Source organism: Medicago sativa, chromosome 2, assembly GCF_051527215.1.
Source record: "Medicago sativa cultivar Bolivia chromosome 2, Bolivia_mono, whole genome shotgun sequence".
Classification (NCBI taxonomy): Eukaryota; Viridiplantae; Streptophyta; class Magnoliopsida; order Fabales; family Fabaceae; genus Medicago; species Medicago sativa.
Genome location: NC_140750.1, coordinates 77,777,779 through 77,794,042, shown reverse-complemented (window position 1 = coordinate 77,794,042; position 16,264 = coordinate 77,777,779). Strand labels below are relative to the sequence as shown.

The 16,264-nt window shown below is 35.8% G+C and overlaps 2 protein-coding genes across 2 annotated transcripts; one reads left to right on the top strand and one right to left on the bottom strand.

Moving 5' to 3' along the window:
• Nucleotides 1–7,454: 7,454 nt before the first annotated feature.
• Nucleotides 7,455–9,116, bottom strand: LOC146951011 (uncharacterized). The gene has a single exon (XM_085748699.1). The coding sequence runs from the start codon at nt 9,114–9,116 to the stop codon at nt 7,455–7,457; it is 1,662 nt and encodes a 553-aa protein (XP_085604825.1).
• Nucleotides 9,117–9,526: 410 nt separating this feature from the next.
• On the top strand, nt 9,527–13,934 carry LOC146951010 (factor of DNA methylation 4-like). Its single transcript, XM_085746979.1, has 7 exons — nt 9,527–9,634; nt 10,122–11,112; nt 11,318–11,499; nt 11,805–11,873; nt 11,966–12,250; nt 12,945–13,202; nt 13,468–13,934. Exons 2-7 carry the CDS (start codon nt 10,122–10,124, stop codon nt 13,699–13,701), a joined length of 2,019 nt encoding a protein of 672 aa, XP_085603105.1. The 5' UTR covers nt 9,527–9,634; the 3' UTR covers nt 13,702–13,934.
• The last annotated feature ends 2,330 nt before the right edge of the window (nt 13,935–16,264 follow it).

The window sequence follows — 16,264 nt, the reverse complement described above, 5'->3', positions numbered from 1 at the left end:
AATAATTAAATATCAAAGTGGGTGTTACACTAACGCATGTGATTATTTTATTATGTTTGTTTGTATAATTTTGATTAAATTTTTTAAATTTTTAAATATTAATGGAAATTATTGATATATTGATTTATAAACAAAATATTGTCAAGGCATATAACAAAATTATTTATGAACTCAAAATATTTTAGTTTGCCTGCATATAAAATAATGATCTTTTATTGTTTATTCTAATAGTAATTACTCCCTCCGTTCTGGATTAACTGAGTCAAAAGCTCATTTCACACGTATTAAGAAAAATGTATAAATGAAGGAGAGAGAAAAATAGTTTTAAGTGCACTTGTTAAGTATTGGTGCATTCTCCACTATCATAAATGTAAAGTGAAATATATTGAATTGAGAATGATGAAAGTAGTATTAATTAGAGTTATAAAAGGAAAAATGTAATTAATAAACAATGGACTTCTTACCAAATTGAATGCTACTCCATCCGTCTCACAATTATTGTCTCTTTAGCATTTTTTCTTTTTCTCAAAATAATTGTCATTTTACAATACCAATGCAACATTTATTTTTTTTTCCACTATTATACCTTTATTTATTGAATTTCATCCAACTTAACTACTCCACTACCTACAATTAATAAGGGTGTTTTAGTAAATGCTATTAATTTTACCATTGAAATCAACACAATTAATCATTTTCTTAATAATCGTGCACAAACATTAAACGACTAATATTGTGAGATGGAGGGAGTAAAGAATTGCCATATATGCATTTACATATATGTTGAATCACTGCTTCTCTATCTTTCAACACCTCATTCATTGTCTTCTGCTTTGCTAACTTGGTTCCTTTAGCTTTCTGTATTTGTGCAGCCCCTTCTTCATTATTTTCCTCTTTAGCTTTTCCTTTCATCCATCATATTCTTAAACATCTACTCCCTCCGTTTCAAAACGAGTGTCACTTTAACTGAAAAAAATTGTTTCAAAATGAATGTCACTTTAGATTTGCAATACAACTTTATTTTTTTCTTCCAACTTTACTCTCTTCAACTTTTCTCTCACACAATTTTCAATGCACTTTAAGTTCGTCTTTTTCTTATAAAGTAAGAGCAGTTTAGTAAAAGTGTTATGTCTAATGATTATTTCATTTCATTCCTTAATCTGTGTGTAATTGGCTAAAACGACACTCATTTTAAAACGGAGGGAGTATTTAACTTCATCAGGAATAGAAGTACAAAAGAAATAACATTTCTATTTGTCCCAGCAAATGATATTATTTTTGTTTAGGCAAATTACACTAATTTCATACTAATTTCGTGCTTTCATTCCCTTAAGATATGTCAAAATGTCAGTCACACCCCATCTAATTTCCTAAAAGCATTCGCCTCCCCTTATTTTAACATTTGTGAAATTTCCGTTTGAGAAATAACAAGAGTTCATGGATGTTCTTGCTGCTCTTGGCAAATAAGAGAGTCGGAACTTATTTTAGTACATTGATGATGCCTTTTAATTTTAGTTTCATTGACAATGCCATTTAGATAAGGGGAATGCTGACGATGAGTGTCCTAATGACATTATTTAAGAGTTTAAAATTGTAAGAGGATGTTTGTTTCAAGTTTAATAGATTTATTCTTAAAAAATTATACCCTGGACGGTCGGCCCTCCCTCCCACCATGCTCACTGTCACCTCTGTTTAAAGAGTGCCCTTAAACACTCATTAGCAAGAACCTTTGAATAATACCTTATTATTTGATGATGCCTTTTAACACTGTGATATGTTAGTTACAGCCACTTTGATATTCACAGTTTCATATTACAGGGGAAAAAGAGACTTGTCTCCACACAACCATCAAACAACGAGATACCTTCCCTTATTCTCTATTATTTTGGAAGCTTAGTGCTGCTAGGTCAAATTAGGGGTGTTCAAAACCGAACCAATCCAATAGAAAAACCGCAAACCGAACCAAACCAAACCGAAACCGCAAAAAACCGCATTTGGTTTGGATGTATTCGGATCACTTTTTCACTCAACCACATGGTTTGGTTTGGTTTGCGGTTTTAATTTTACCAACCGAACCAAACCAAACCAAACCGCAACATAATAAAAGCACTAATTAATTTTATGTCACCTAGACCAATACTCATAGAAACTCAATGAAAACTTTTATAAAATGACATATTTTTTCTCTTGTTAACTTTCTTCTTTGCTTTTTATGTCAAAAATATATTTATATGCTACTTGAACTTTTAGAGAATGATAAAATCTTAGTATTTTAATTTTTGTCCATGTTTTTAATTTGGTTTATGTTGTTTGATGAAAATGAAAATATAATGTGGAATGAAATTAAAAACATTGTCGAAAACATTGTTAAAAATATGTTGTATTTTACCTTTTTAACTTAATTTTAATGTTGGAAACAAAAAATTGTATTGTCTCAAAAAAACCGCACCAATCGATCCAACCCAAACCGCATTGGTTTGGTTTGGTTTGGTTTGGATTGTATTTTAAAAGTCAACCGAACCAAACCAAACCGCATGCTTTTTTATCTTGCGGTTCGGATGACATTTAGCCTTAAAACCGAACCGAACCGCACCGCGAACACCCCTAGGTCAAATCACATTTCATACTCTTCCATGTAGCTTATCCCATGAATGAAAATTTACAAAATCGTTGTCTTAAAAATCAATTTATTATAAAAATTTACATTTTTTTCTAATTTTTTATCAACATTAATTTTGTTGGAGTTTCTCAACTGTGTCTTGTTTTCGTAGTTTTAAGTTTGGTGGTTGCAAGAAAGAGGCAAGTCTATTCAAATCAAAATTTGAAAAAGGCATGAATATTAATCTCGAGATTAATTATAAATCCAGTGAAAAGAGTGTCATTAGATCATATAATGAATCAACTAAGTTGTGTCTTCGTGAGCTTAACTCAGTTGATATGGGCAATGCATAATATATGCAAGTTTCGGGATTCGAACCCCGGCCACCAAAAAAAAAAAAATCAACCAAGTTGTCAAGATACACTAGACTTGATATATGATTGTATTAATATAATATTCTATAGAAGAGAGTTCGATCTTAGCACTTCAAGAGAGCGTTGATTTTGTATCACTTTGATACAAACTCATCCCTTGTAATGTCAAAATGTTAACCCTTCAAGAAAAAGAGTAGACACCTCAAAGGGACTAGTTAAGTGAAATCAGATTGAGTAGTAAAGGACTTGGCCGATTAAGATCTTTAAGGTTGATATATGAGTGTAGATCATGGTATAAATACAAAAATCATGGTAATCGTTAAACATACTGTACGAAGTCCTTCTCATGGAGAAGACAAATCATCGTGTTACAGGTGGATTGGACTAGCTATCGTTTGGTTAACCGGTATAAACATATTGTGTCATTACTCAACTATTTCTCTCTTTACTTTAATTGCTCTAGGTTTTTTATTTATTTAAGTTTACCTTTTATCTAGAGTGTTTCAAACGAAGTTAAATGATTTGATAAAAAAAAAAACTAAGTTGTTTGTGAAAATGAATTTCAAGAAGACCACACTTTAACTAAATATATGTCTTTGGGAAAAAGATTTTTTAAATTGTCAACGCAATTTAACCCCTCATTTCATGTGTCTATTAACATATTCAATTTTTTAAAAAGAAATTTTGACGCTTGAGTTCTAACATATTCAATTACTTGACTCTATATGAACAATATTGTGTGTGAAATCTTATGATTGAATGTGTGTGTAAATTATCCTATAAAATATTACACGTGATATAAACTCTTGTTTATTTCACCCTTACATTACGGTTGATGTTTGGAGAGTTTTTTTTTTTTTTTTAAAGAGGATCGGGAGAGTTGTTGAATAACATAGAAACTCAATATTTAAATATTATAACAAACATACATATGTAAGCACACCGGCATACGGAATATATATGATGCAAATTTCATGTATCTGTGTATGATGCAAATGTCAGAGAACTGAGTCTTTAAATTTAACAAAATAAAATAAACACTTTTATTTAAAACAAATTTGAACAACTTAATTAATTTAATAGTTAAAGTAAAATTTCAGGTTTTAATTAGGTTGATAGAGATTGGTTAAGTGAACAATTTGAAGGTGAACTAAATCATGGCATCATCTACTAGAAATTGATCAATAGAAACCAAAATGATGATGATGCCTTGTAAACAAAAAACGCATTCGATGTTGAAGAATATTTCTCCCTCTACATTTTACATTTTGGCTTATTTGATTTGAATTTGGGCAACAATTAAAAGGTATACCCAAAAAAACCCAACATGATTTATTAAATTTGAGATGTACCACAGAAATTATCCAAAAAGGATATGTTTCCATTCCATTGTGATTCTGTTGAATTTTTTTTTTTTGGTTACAATGCGAAATCAGAAAAGGAAAAAAAACAAAAGCGAAAACAGCAAAAAACAACAGAGATCAACGCCTTATAAACAGCGTTCCTAGCTCATCCGACTGCAGCAAAGGGAGAAGGCCCTCTTGGGGGGTGGAGTGAATAGCTAAACCCACGTCGTTCGAAGCACCAAACTTGGCCAAATAATCAGCGCACTGGTTACCTTCTCTTAAGGTATGATGGACAGAGAAGTTTCTTGAGCTGAGGAGATCTTTTATGTTTTGGATGAGCACGGCATAGACATGGAAATGATTTAAATCCTCTTGAATCAAGTTGACAGCCAGCAAGGAATCTGAATAGCAAGCTACTGTGTCGAAGTTCAGACTAATGGCGATGATGATACCTTGATGAAGGGCTGAAAGTTCAGCGAACAGAATATCATTTGAATGACTGATAAACCCCGAAAAAGCTGATATGAAATTGCCGGAAGGATCCCTGAGAATGCCTCCATACCCTGTTCGGATAGGGTCTCCACTACAGCTGCCATCAACATTCAGGATTGTGCATTGAAAGTCGTTGGTATTCCATCGGATAAGCCTGTCATGCGGAGGAGCTGCTGCAATATTATGAAAAGACGAACTGATTGCTTCCTTCAGGCCAAAAATTTTGCAACACAGCTGGGTTAAGGACAAAGTTTCGTTACCGAGGCACATGAGGTTACGGTGTCTCCAAATCCACCAAAGGCCAGTCAGGTAGAGGTCAGAATTTGAGGATGTAGCATTCTCTTTTAGCCAATCTTGAACAGAATTGGGCGCGAAAAAATGATGGGAGGAGAATCCGATTTTTTCCCATATCACTCTAGAGAATTTACAGTCACGCAAACAATGGAACAAGGATTCTTCATGCTCCCCACATCTATTGCACAAAGGCGAAGCCACCATGTTTCTGTGATTAAGTAAAGCTACGGTAGGAACAGCTTCATGACAGGCCAACCATACCAAAAATTTAATTTTTTCCGGCACTTTTAACCGCCATATCCAGTTCCAGGACCAAGTATGTTGAGCATCCGTAGTACTTTGCGAAATTAACCAACTATATCCACTACTTGTTGAGTATATCCCATTTTTGTTTTGAGGCCAAATGAAAGCATCCTCAATTGATGGATTAAAAGTGAAATCACGAAACCGAAATCACAATGCATAATTAGCTTTTTGGAATGTCAGGGAAACCGAAATCACGAAGACAGTTATGAAGAAATTCCCAATTGACATTATCAAAAGCTTTTTCAAGATCGAGTTTAAAAGCCACAAAACCTTTCTTCTTTTTTGTTTTCCTCATGTAATGAACAATTTCCTGCAAAACAATAGAGTTGTCAGTGGTGCCCCTACCAGGTAGAAAACTACTTTGATAGGGGCCAATAATCTCATTAAGGATAGGCCTGAGCCGGTGAACCAAGACTTTGGTGATGAGCTTGTACACAATATTGCAAAGGCTAATGGGTCGAAAATCTTTGAAGGTGGTGGGAGGGTCGGTTTTGGGTATGAGAGCAATGAGGGTTTCAGAAATATGCGGGTCGAAGGTACCAGTTTGGAAGGCGGAGTGGACCATATGAAAAATGTCGTCCCCAATGATGTGCCAATATTGTTTAAAAAATATACAATGGAAACCATCTGGCCCTGGCGCTTTGAAGGGTTTCATAGAGTTAAGGGCAGTTAGGACTTCGATTTTGGTGACAGGCTTGGTGAGGGAGATTGCTCCTATTTCATCAATGGTGGGGTGATTGTCAAGGTTGAAGGTACGGTTTTGATGAGGTTGGTTTCTAGTGAAAAAATCTTGGAAGTATTTGTGTGCTTCATCTTGGAGGATATCACAATCAGTGGTCCAAATCCCATTAGGAAGTTGAAGGCTATGGATTTTATTTTTCTTTCTTCGGATAATGGTTTGGGTGTGGTAGAAAGAAGTGTTTTTGTCTCCAAATTTCACCCACATATCTCTTGATTTTTGATACCAAAGCATCTCTTCTTGAAAGAGAATGTGATTGTATTCCTGTTGAAGTTCTTTTTCTAGGAGGGTGTGTCTAAGAGAATCCACTCTCTCAAGGTAACTTTGAACTCCTTTCAGCCTACTCTCCACATGCTTTTTTCGCTTAAAAATATTGCCAAAGACATCTTGGTTAAAAGTGATAGAGTTATTTTTGACAATATCTAAAGCGGTAATGGTATTATGGTTGGCTAAGTTCCAAGAGTTTCTTACCAAGTTCTCGTAGTCTTTGTGGTCAATCCAAGCAGCTTCAAAACGAAAAGGTCTGGGACCTCTAGCTAGAGGGAGGCCCCCAAAACGGAGGAGAAGGGGATTGTGATCGGAGTGAAGCCTACAAAGAACTTCAACGAAAGCCTCCGGGAAGGACATGCGCCAATCAACATTTGCCAATCCACGATCAAGCTTTTTGGAAAGAATTCTGATACCATTGTTGTTGCGATGCCAAGTAAAGCGGGCTCCTGAAGTAGTGATGTCAAGGAGATTACAGTTATCCATAAAATTAGAGAATAATGCTGCTCTATTATGGTGGAAAATGCCCCCTTTCTGATCACTTGGGAGAAGAGTTTCATTGAAGTCACCAATAAGCATCCAAGGACCTATATTGGCGTGGCTGTTGGATGAAAGGTAGTTCCAGAAAGTAGTGCGCATGGTGGAATTAGGACTAGCATACACGCAGGTACATGTGGTTGTTGCGCTGCCACGACTTATGGAGAAAGTGATTGAGTACTGGTTGAAATGGAGAACAGTAGAAATGGTGTTGGCAGCATTATGTATCATAAGCCAAATTCCGCCGGAGTGTCCATTTGCTTCAACAATATGTACAGGGCTGTAATTATTATTGTTCCAGAAAGAGGCAAGTTTTGCGTAAGGAGTGTGAGTTTCATAGATGGCTAAATATGTGGGACTATACTTTCGCAGTAGTTCTTTCAGGTGTCTTCTTGCATTATTGTTTTGGGCCCCTCTGATATTCCAAGAGAGGATTGAAGTATCTAGCAGAGCTTCCATAAAAATAATGAAGAAAGATTGAACACTGATACAACAAACAGTTAAGTGATCATGTCCTCCTTGCTATCATTGGAGGTCTCGTGTTGCCCTTCAGAAGTTAAAACTTGAGCTTTCCTATCATCAGCATTTTCAAGGCTAATCATGGCTTCATCTTCCAATTCTTGTGAGGTGAGTTCGAGTGGGCTACTGGAAGTTACAGGATGGTCATTGTTTTGTAAAAGAGGGATGGCAGTTTGGAAATTCTTATTTTTGGGGGGGGTAGTAGTTGACTCAGGTTGACTTGTGTGGGTGGGGGCCACGTTGATTTTTGTAGGAATGATTTGTGTGGAACAAGTCACGTCACCTGTGACTTTCTCTAGGATGGGTCTAGGGTCATTTTTTCTAAGGTTGTTTTTGTTTTTACGCTGTGTGGGACCTTTGACTAAAACTGTTGGGGAAATTGTTAGGGTTTTAATCATTGTGTCATCAATTTCATTGTTGGGTCTGCGGCGCTTTAATTCATTTGGGGGGTTATCTTTTTGTGGGGTCATGTGGGGGGTAGGCTTAGAGGGGTAGGCGTTGGTCTTGGATTGGTGGACCGGACTTGATAAAGCAGAGAATCTGTTGGTTTTATTGTGATTGGCGTGTTTGGAAAGAGTTGACTGTTGATTATTGGCTGTTTTCTTTCTCCTAGTGACAAGGAGCCAATCCCCATGGAGCTCTTGTGTCCCCTCTTTAATGCTAATAAATCCTCCATTATTAGTTGGTTCACCATTATGATTGGCATTTAACTCATTGTCGTTACTGCTTTGCGTGTCTGAAACGTTGGGAACGGCAACAGGATCTTGCTGGCTATGATGGTTGTTTTCATGGTGGTTGGTGGTGGTTTGGTGGTGGTGGGGGTTGGCTTGTTCGGGAGTAGTGATTTTTTGGTTGCAGCTTCTACCCAGGTGTCCGTAACACCCACAGTTAGTACAAATTAGGTGTAGCCCTTCATACTGAATCTTATACCAGTGTCCGTTGACCCATATTTTTCCCACTACAGGCATTGTGAGGTCAACCTCTACACAAACACGTGCAAACTTTCCTCTTTCCACTTTAAGAGTATTTGTGTCAACTTTTATCGGACGACCAATTGCAGATGCCATTGCTAACAGGAAGCTTTCATCATAATAAACTAAATTCAGGCCAGGGAAACGTACCCATACAACCGTGCGTTCGACTCTAGCGTCTGGTGATGCAAATTCTGGTGACCAGTGTGTGACCGCCAAACAGTGATCGAAAATCATCCAGGGCCCTCCGGTGACAACTTTCTCCTTATCTGCCTCTACATCGAATTTTACCATGTAAAAGCCATTATCATTATCCATGATTTCGAAGCCGCTTTGAAGCTTCCAGATTTTTTGTAGTCGATCCTTCATGGTGTTGTAGCCGAGGTTCTTTCCTAGTAATTTGACCACCAAAGCATCTTTCCATGGGGTGCAAAGTTCTTGGAATGTCGTGGGCTCCAAGAAGACTTTAGGGAGGAGACGGTTACCATTTTCCAGCTCGATGCGGACAAGCTTTTTCTCAATCATGTTTTCTTTTTCACGAGGTGGGATGGCATTAGGGGTTCCTATCAACTTATCTCGAAAGGAGGTTTTGGCTAGGGGTGGGTCGGGTGGTTTTTTGGTATGTTTCAAGCTTGGTTCACCTTGAGCGGAGAAGACAAACTCAGAGCTCATCTCTCTAGTTTCTCTCTCTTATATATTTTTTTTTGAAATATTCTGTTGAATGATACAGTTGTCGAATGAGAATAAAAAGAGATGATTAATTTGAATGTATTAATAATTTCCACATGTCCTATTTTGATTGAAGAATTGCACGCACAGTAGCATACAACCGCATAGAATAGTTAGTTAGTTTAGATAGTGTATAGTACAGAATTTGAAACGAAGAAACAGTGCTTGGTCATCACGTTTCTCTGCTTTGCTTTGCTGATGCTGCGCGCGCACACAAAACGCAGAGCAATTACACCACCACCATGATTCGTACTACTACACTACACTAAATGACAAAAAAACTATTTCAACAAACTCTCTCATTCTTTTTTCTCATTCCAAACGATGCCGTTTTCTTATTTCGACTCTCTCTCTCTCTCTCTATAAGTAGTATCAAACCAATCACACAAGAAAAAACTTTCATTCTCATTTCACACTCTCTTCTACACATTTCTTAGGGTTTCCTCTCTCACACTCACGAGGTAAAACCATAATCACTTTTTTCCACTTCAGCTTAATCATTTCTACTCTGCTTCACAATCACTAGTATAACAACATTCACCTTAATAATAATCATCTTCTTTTTACTTTCAGTTCACCTTATTTTTTCTTACTCTTTCTATGATTTCAATTCATTCATAATTTTTCACATTTTTGTTCAAAACGGCTTAATCTATGAAAACAACTGATTCTCTTTTTACAGTTTTTGTTAGTTTCTCATACTTGTTTATAATTTCTACTGATTATTTATATTCTGATTTGCTTCATAATCTCTTTATTCCATTTTAGTATAACTTTGAGCAACTGAATAAAAAGCATAAGGATAATCATTATGTTATAACTTTAATTCATAAACTCATTCATGATAATAGTATCATCTAGTTTCTATTTTAGTCACTCTATCTATGTATGTAGCAGCTATTTGTTTAGCAACTTATTTTGAATTGATTTTATCATTTTCATTTTCAGATGTACCAAAAATCGGAACAAGCTCGTGAGTCTGATTTGGAGTACTACAAGCGTAGATATTATGAAGACCTGAAGGATGATTACTACAAGGAAAAGCTCAAAATCTCTGATTCCACGTATCGCTGTCCGTTTTGCTACAACAAGGATTACTACTCTTTGAGTGAGCTATTGAGACATGCATCCAGAATTGTGGGTGACTCAGGTGAGGCAGTTAAAGATGTTGCTAAGCATTCAGCTCTGGAAATGTATATTGAAAGCTATGGTGATAAGTTAATTGCTGTTACTATTGATAATGATAAGACCCCTTGTGTTAGTATTGTTAATGATAAGTCGGTTAATTTGAGTATCGCTAATGAGAAGTCACTTATTATGAATGATGCTGAGGGTCATTTGGGTAATGTGAATGTTGATGATGATGAGTTGTTTGTATGGCCATGGATGGTGATTTTGAAAAATATTGTTACTCATATTGACCCAAAAAGTGGAAAGTATGTTGGGAAGAATCATAAAAAAATTAAGGAGGAGCTGATCATGAACGGGTTTCACCCATTGAAAGTTACTGCCCTGTGGAACTTTAGAGGACAAACACCCTTTGCAGTTGTTCAATTTGGAAGAGAGTGGGATGGTTTCCACAATGCTATGAAGTTAGAGAGGAGCTTTCAAGCAGAGCACTGTGGTAAGAGGGATTACTTGGCTTTACGGGAGCAGGAGCGGGGAGATAGACTCTTTGGGTGGATGGCACGTCGTGATGACTATAATTTCAAAGATATAGTTGGCAAACACCTCCAGGGAAATGGGGATTTGAAAACTGTTTCTGGGAAAGAAGCTGAGGACAATAGGAAAGCGAGGAAGCTTCTCTCTGGTTTGGCCAATACCTTAAAGCTGAAGACCGAGGAATTGGAGCAGACAGCTAGCAAGTATGATGAGGTGAATGTGTCCCTAAGGAAAGCGATGGATCAAAAGGAAAAGATGCTTGAACATTTCAATAAGGGTATGTTGATAGTTAAACTGAACTGTTCTAATTAATATTGGTTAATATTGGTGTTCTGTTTCTTTGATTTAGAGGTGAAACATTCTGATTTTTACTACTATATCATTTTGGTGTAGCTTACAGTCTGTTACATTTTGGAATGATTTGTAGTTGATTTGATTTTTTAATACTTCATGGTAGCTTCTGTTTTATATTGTTTCATTAGAGATCAGCAAGATGCGGCAGGTTGAACGCGAATACCAGGAGAAAGTATCTAAGGATCATGAAAAGGCCAGGCTGGAACTAGAAGCTCGGAGGAACGAACTTATTTCCCGTGAGAAGGATCTGCAGAAGCGTGAAGCAGATAATCACAATGAGAAAACCAAGCTATATTTTGAGAAGAAACATGTAATATATTTCTGGTCTTTTAATTTATGATAGCAATGCTAAATGAATTATTCTTTCCTTTTGACCCTCTCATGAACACACTTTTGTGATGGGTCAATTTCTAAAATTTTAACACATTTCTTTGTAAGTGATCAATTTACAGGAGAACTAAATTTGCTTCTTTAAAATGGACCAATCACAAAAAGTGTTGTTAGCATTCCTTACTCTATGGACCATTTGGTCTTTTGTGTCAAATGTTTTACACTCCCTGTTATTTTTCAATAACTTATGCAGATTAAATCTGTTCTTCATCTTGTTGTTTACAGAATGAGATGGCAATAGAAGAGCAACAAAAGGCTGATGAAAAAATGATGTCTTTGGCTGAAGAACATAAGGCACACATTTCATTTTCCTTTTATCTACAGTTTTTAATTCAGTTGCATGTATATGCTTAAGTTTTGAGGACTCTTTTGGTTGGATGTTGCAGAAAGAAAAAGAGAAACTTCACAAGAAAATTCATGACCTGGAGAGAGGACTTGATGCCAAACAGGCATTGGAATTGGAGATAGAACGGCTGAAAGGAGCTTTCCAGGTAATGAATCACATTGGAGAGACTGATATGGATGAGAAGAAAAAATTGGAAGCAATCAGAATGGAGCTGCAGGAAAAGGAAGAGGAACTAGAGGGTGTGGAAGATCTTCAACAAACGCTGGTTGTTCAGGAGCGCAAAACTAATGACGAATTGCAAGATGCCCGCAAAAAGTTAATAGCTGTATGTATCTTCCTCAGCATATAAATGTTAATATTAATGTCTTTTGGCCATCAACTCATCTAATGGTCTGAAAATCAACTTTAAAATGTCTTCTGTAACTAATCTTTTACAAAGTCAGGATAGATTGTTTTATTTGTATAAATTGCCTTGTAAAACTTAAGCAGAAATGTAGGGTCATTTATATTTTTTAATTGACATACAACTGTTTATATAAAAATGCTACTGAAAGAAAAGTGTCCTGTTTGCAAACATTCAAATCATGTAGTTGAAATCTTATTTAAGTTGCTTGGAAGACAATGTCTTGTTCACATGTATTTACAATGGCCAATACAAATTTTCGGTGTTTTCAATTCAGTTTCTATAACTAAGGAATTTCACTTTATCAGCGTATCATCTTATGATGTGAATAACTTGGTTGCTTGTCTAAACTGTCTATTAGCTATCCAGTTGTTTGTGTCCATAAAGTTTTACATTTTAGGTGAAAATTGGTAGAATCAGGTCAGGTCTACGAAAAGAGCAGATTTTGTTTTTACATTTTCAGTTAATTTGTCATATTGTTTCATACTGGTTCAATCATAAGGTATCTGATGCCTAAACTTGAAGCAAAATAAGTTCAAGCAGTTTGTTCCTGTTGCTTTGTTGCCATGATTTCATTGTTTGTTTTGTCCAATTAATTACTTTTACTTGTGCACAGTGGATTGGCTGCCCAAAGAACACTGCTCGAGTCATAATTTCTGTGAAAAGGATGGGCGAACTTGATATTAAGCCATTTCTGGAAGCAGCTAAGAGAAAATTTTCTGATGAAATGAATGAGAAAGCAGTAACTAAGAGAGAATTTTCAGAGAAGGTGCAAATGAAAGCAATCGAGTGGTGCTCAAAGTGGGATGACTTTGTTAAGGATCCAAGCTGGCATCCTTTCAAAGTTGTAACTGACAAAGAAGGGAACTCCAAGGTACAATGACTTCACGAATTATGTTTGTTCGTTAAAATTAATATTTGTTCTCAACTGTTCTGTTAAGACACACCTTTGGATATATTTATCTCCTAAAATATATAATGCACCATTTCTTAATAATTAGAAAGCATGGTAATTGGTATTGTGTAGTGATCTATTATTTACTGGAAATTTGCTGGTGTTAGCACTTATTTGGCATGTTTGTTTCCCTGCTATGAGCTGTATGGACCATGATCTAATATATGTTCAACATATCACACAGGAAATTTTAGACGGAGAAGATAAAAAGCTGAAAAGTTTGAAGGATGATTTCGGGGATGAGGTGCATGATGCAGTAGCTACAGCTCTGAAGGAGTTAAATGAGTACAACCCTAGTGGTAGGTACCCAATACCAGAACTTTGGAATTTTAGGGAAGGAAGGAAGGCTTCATTGAAGGAAGGTGTTTCCCATTTAATTAAACAATGGAAATTAAATAAGGGAAAGAAAGCTTATTGAGGCTTCATTTGGGTGGTAAGAGCTTAGAATTAGACTTACATATATATGCAGGAAATTTAGTTGAAATTCTAGCTCTAACAGGCTTTGGTACAACTCAATCATACTGCCAGTGGTTGGTGCCTTGTGATACTTCGTATGGTTGTTATATATAGTTTTTTTTTTTTTGACAGTAAACAAGAGCTTAACATTTCATAAAACATAGAATATTACATCCAGCTAGTGTTGACATTGAAGGGACATTCCCCAGCAAACTTGAAGAGTCAATACAAGAGAAATAGCCTACTAAATCATGATTTACGATACACTTTGTAGACAAATATGAGAAATTCGACCATAATTCACAACCTAACAATGCATTCATCAACATCTTCCATCTTCTAAAGGTGACAAAGGAGATGTGAGAATCCAAAGTCTTTTTTCCTATCCAGTTATGGATCATTTTTTGGCTTCATCACGTACATTTCGACTATATTTGGTCTCGGATTTTTTCACTTTGTCACTCTGGACAGAAATCAGCCGATAAAAGGCAAAGGGGTTGAACCTGGAATCATCCTCATAAAAGGCAACAAAACTTGTGTGATGGTTGTTATATATAGTTACTTATCATGTAGGAGTACTCTTTTCGCAGATAATGTGTATGACTTTTGGGTTAAAACTTTGAAACGAGTTGAAGTTTTTTGAAATTGTTGATTATTGAAATTTGTTGAAAAGTGATCACGACGAGTAGGTGGTATCAATTGTCTCCCTTTTGTAGTCTGGTTTAAATTTTTGTCTTGAAGTTAAATTCATTTGAAATCGTACCTGAACCTAAAAATAAAGCATTATATCGTTTCCATACAATAAAAAAAGCTTTATATTCTTGATTTAGTTTGAACTGTTTTTATAACAATTAGCAATATGTTGCCTTAAAAAACAATTAGCTGGAAGTTTTATATATTTATATTTTGATGCTCTGTGTACCAGTTCAATCCTCTAAAGTATTTCAGAGATTTTTTGTGACAGTAATTATCTTAAGTTTTCCTTATTTGCATGATTTTAGACATTTAATATTTCTATAAATTTTCCCTATAATTTCTCAAATATTGCAATTGATGTCCATATTTTGTGTTACTTTAGATTTATGAGAGTACCTAGGGTGTATTGATGTTGTTTTTTTTTACTATCAAAGTAAGTATTATATATATCGTCTCCTCATGGATTAGTGTGATATCACAGATCGTTCGACACCAAATATCATTCTAAGTTTAAAAGAATAATTTGTTTGTTTGCTTAGAATCAAGTTAACTATGTTATGAGAATAAAATTGAGATTAATAAGGCGTGAAACTTGTTAGGATTAGAGTTCCTTGATCGAGCATCACACATAACCTAAAGATCATACATGGCTTCTAGCTTTTCTTTGATATTATCACGTATCCCTCTTCAATATCATTCGTGTCCAAATAATATCGTGACTTCAATTGGATTGTTTAATCGTCGATGTCTCAAACTATTAAACGAATCAAGAGTCGTTCTTATCGTTTAATCGACGATTTCTCAATCTATTAAATGATAAGAAAGCATTAAGTTTGGATACAAGAGTGATTATCTAAACATCAATTCCATGTCTAGAATTTATGTTTGGATAGAGGATTATTCTAAACCTAGATTCAAAAGTATTTTTCAATCACAATTAAATCAAACATAAACAATAAAGTGCAAGAATAATCTCAATACCAAATCAAATGCTAGAACCATATATTTAAAGATCAAAGGATTACATGTTTAGCTAAAATCAAGTACCTCTAATCTCAACGATGAAGATTTAGCTACTCATTGTCATGGAAGCTTTGCAAGATTGAATTGAAAGATGAAGATTCATTACAACTTGTGATTTCTCAACAATGAGGAAGAATCCACCTTCTATCACTCTCACTCTATCAAGACCTAGCCATATCTCTCTATGAAGCTAATACAGAAAAGTCTATGAGATTCTAAGATAATGAAATGAAATGATCAAGTGGGCTTTTATAGACATTCTGATCTGCATCAACTCGCCTCGCGAGTTCCTTCATTCGCCATGGTGAGTTGAGGTTCCTTCACCAGTGGGTTTGTGCCACGTCATCTCTGGGAAGTTTAAGCCGCCCTAACTCGCCTCGCGAGTAAATGTACTCGCCATTGTGAGTTGCTCGCCTTCCATTCGCCTTTGCGAGTTGAGGGTGTGTAGTTTCTAGTGCTCTCTGGAACTTGCTCGCCTTTGAAGCTCGCCTTTCACTCGCCATTGCGAGTTCACTCGCCTCCTGCTCGTCGTTGCGTGTTGAGTGCGAGTAGTTTCTGGACTTTCTGTCTCTTGCTCGCCTCTGACTCGCCTTTGGTCATCTTTTACTCGCCATGGCGAGTTCAGTTTTGCACTTCTTCTTTATTTTTCTTCTTTGCTTAGTGTCTTGAGCTCAATTCCTGCATAAATGGGTGAAGTAAGATAGATAAAGCGTAAAAGGGCAATAATCACTTATCTCTCGGCTTTTCCCTAAGTAACTTGCAAAACAAGTAACAAAAGTGCCTTATATATTCATTTGAAATACAAC

What these genes read in the sequence shown, in the direction of transcription:
- LOC146951011 (XM_085748699.1), bottom strand. Translation starts at nt 9,116, where the DNA reads ATGAGCTCTGAGTTTGTCTTCTCCGCTCAAGGTGAACCAAGCTTGAAA.
- LOC146951010 (XM_085746979.1), top strand. Translation starts at nt 10,122, where the DNA reads ATGTACCAAAAATCGGAACAAGCTCGTGAGTCTGATTTGGAGTACTAC. An exon ending in CTTTGGCTGAAGAACATAAG is followed by an intron (nt 11,874 to 11,965) that starts GCACACATTTCA and finishes TGGATGTTGCAG; the next exon opens with AAAGAAAAAGAGAAACTTCA. An exon ending in ACAAAGAAGGGAACTCCAAG is followed by an intron (nt 13,203 to 13,467) that starts GTACAATGACTT and finishes CATATCACACAG; the next exon opens with GAAATTTTAGACGGAGAAGA.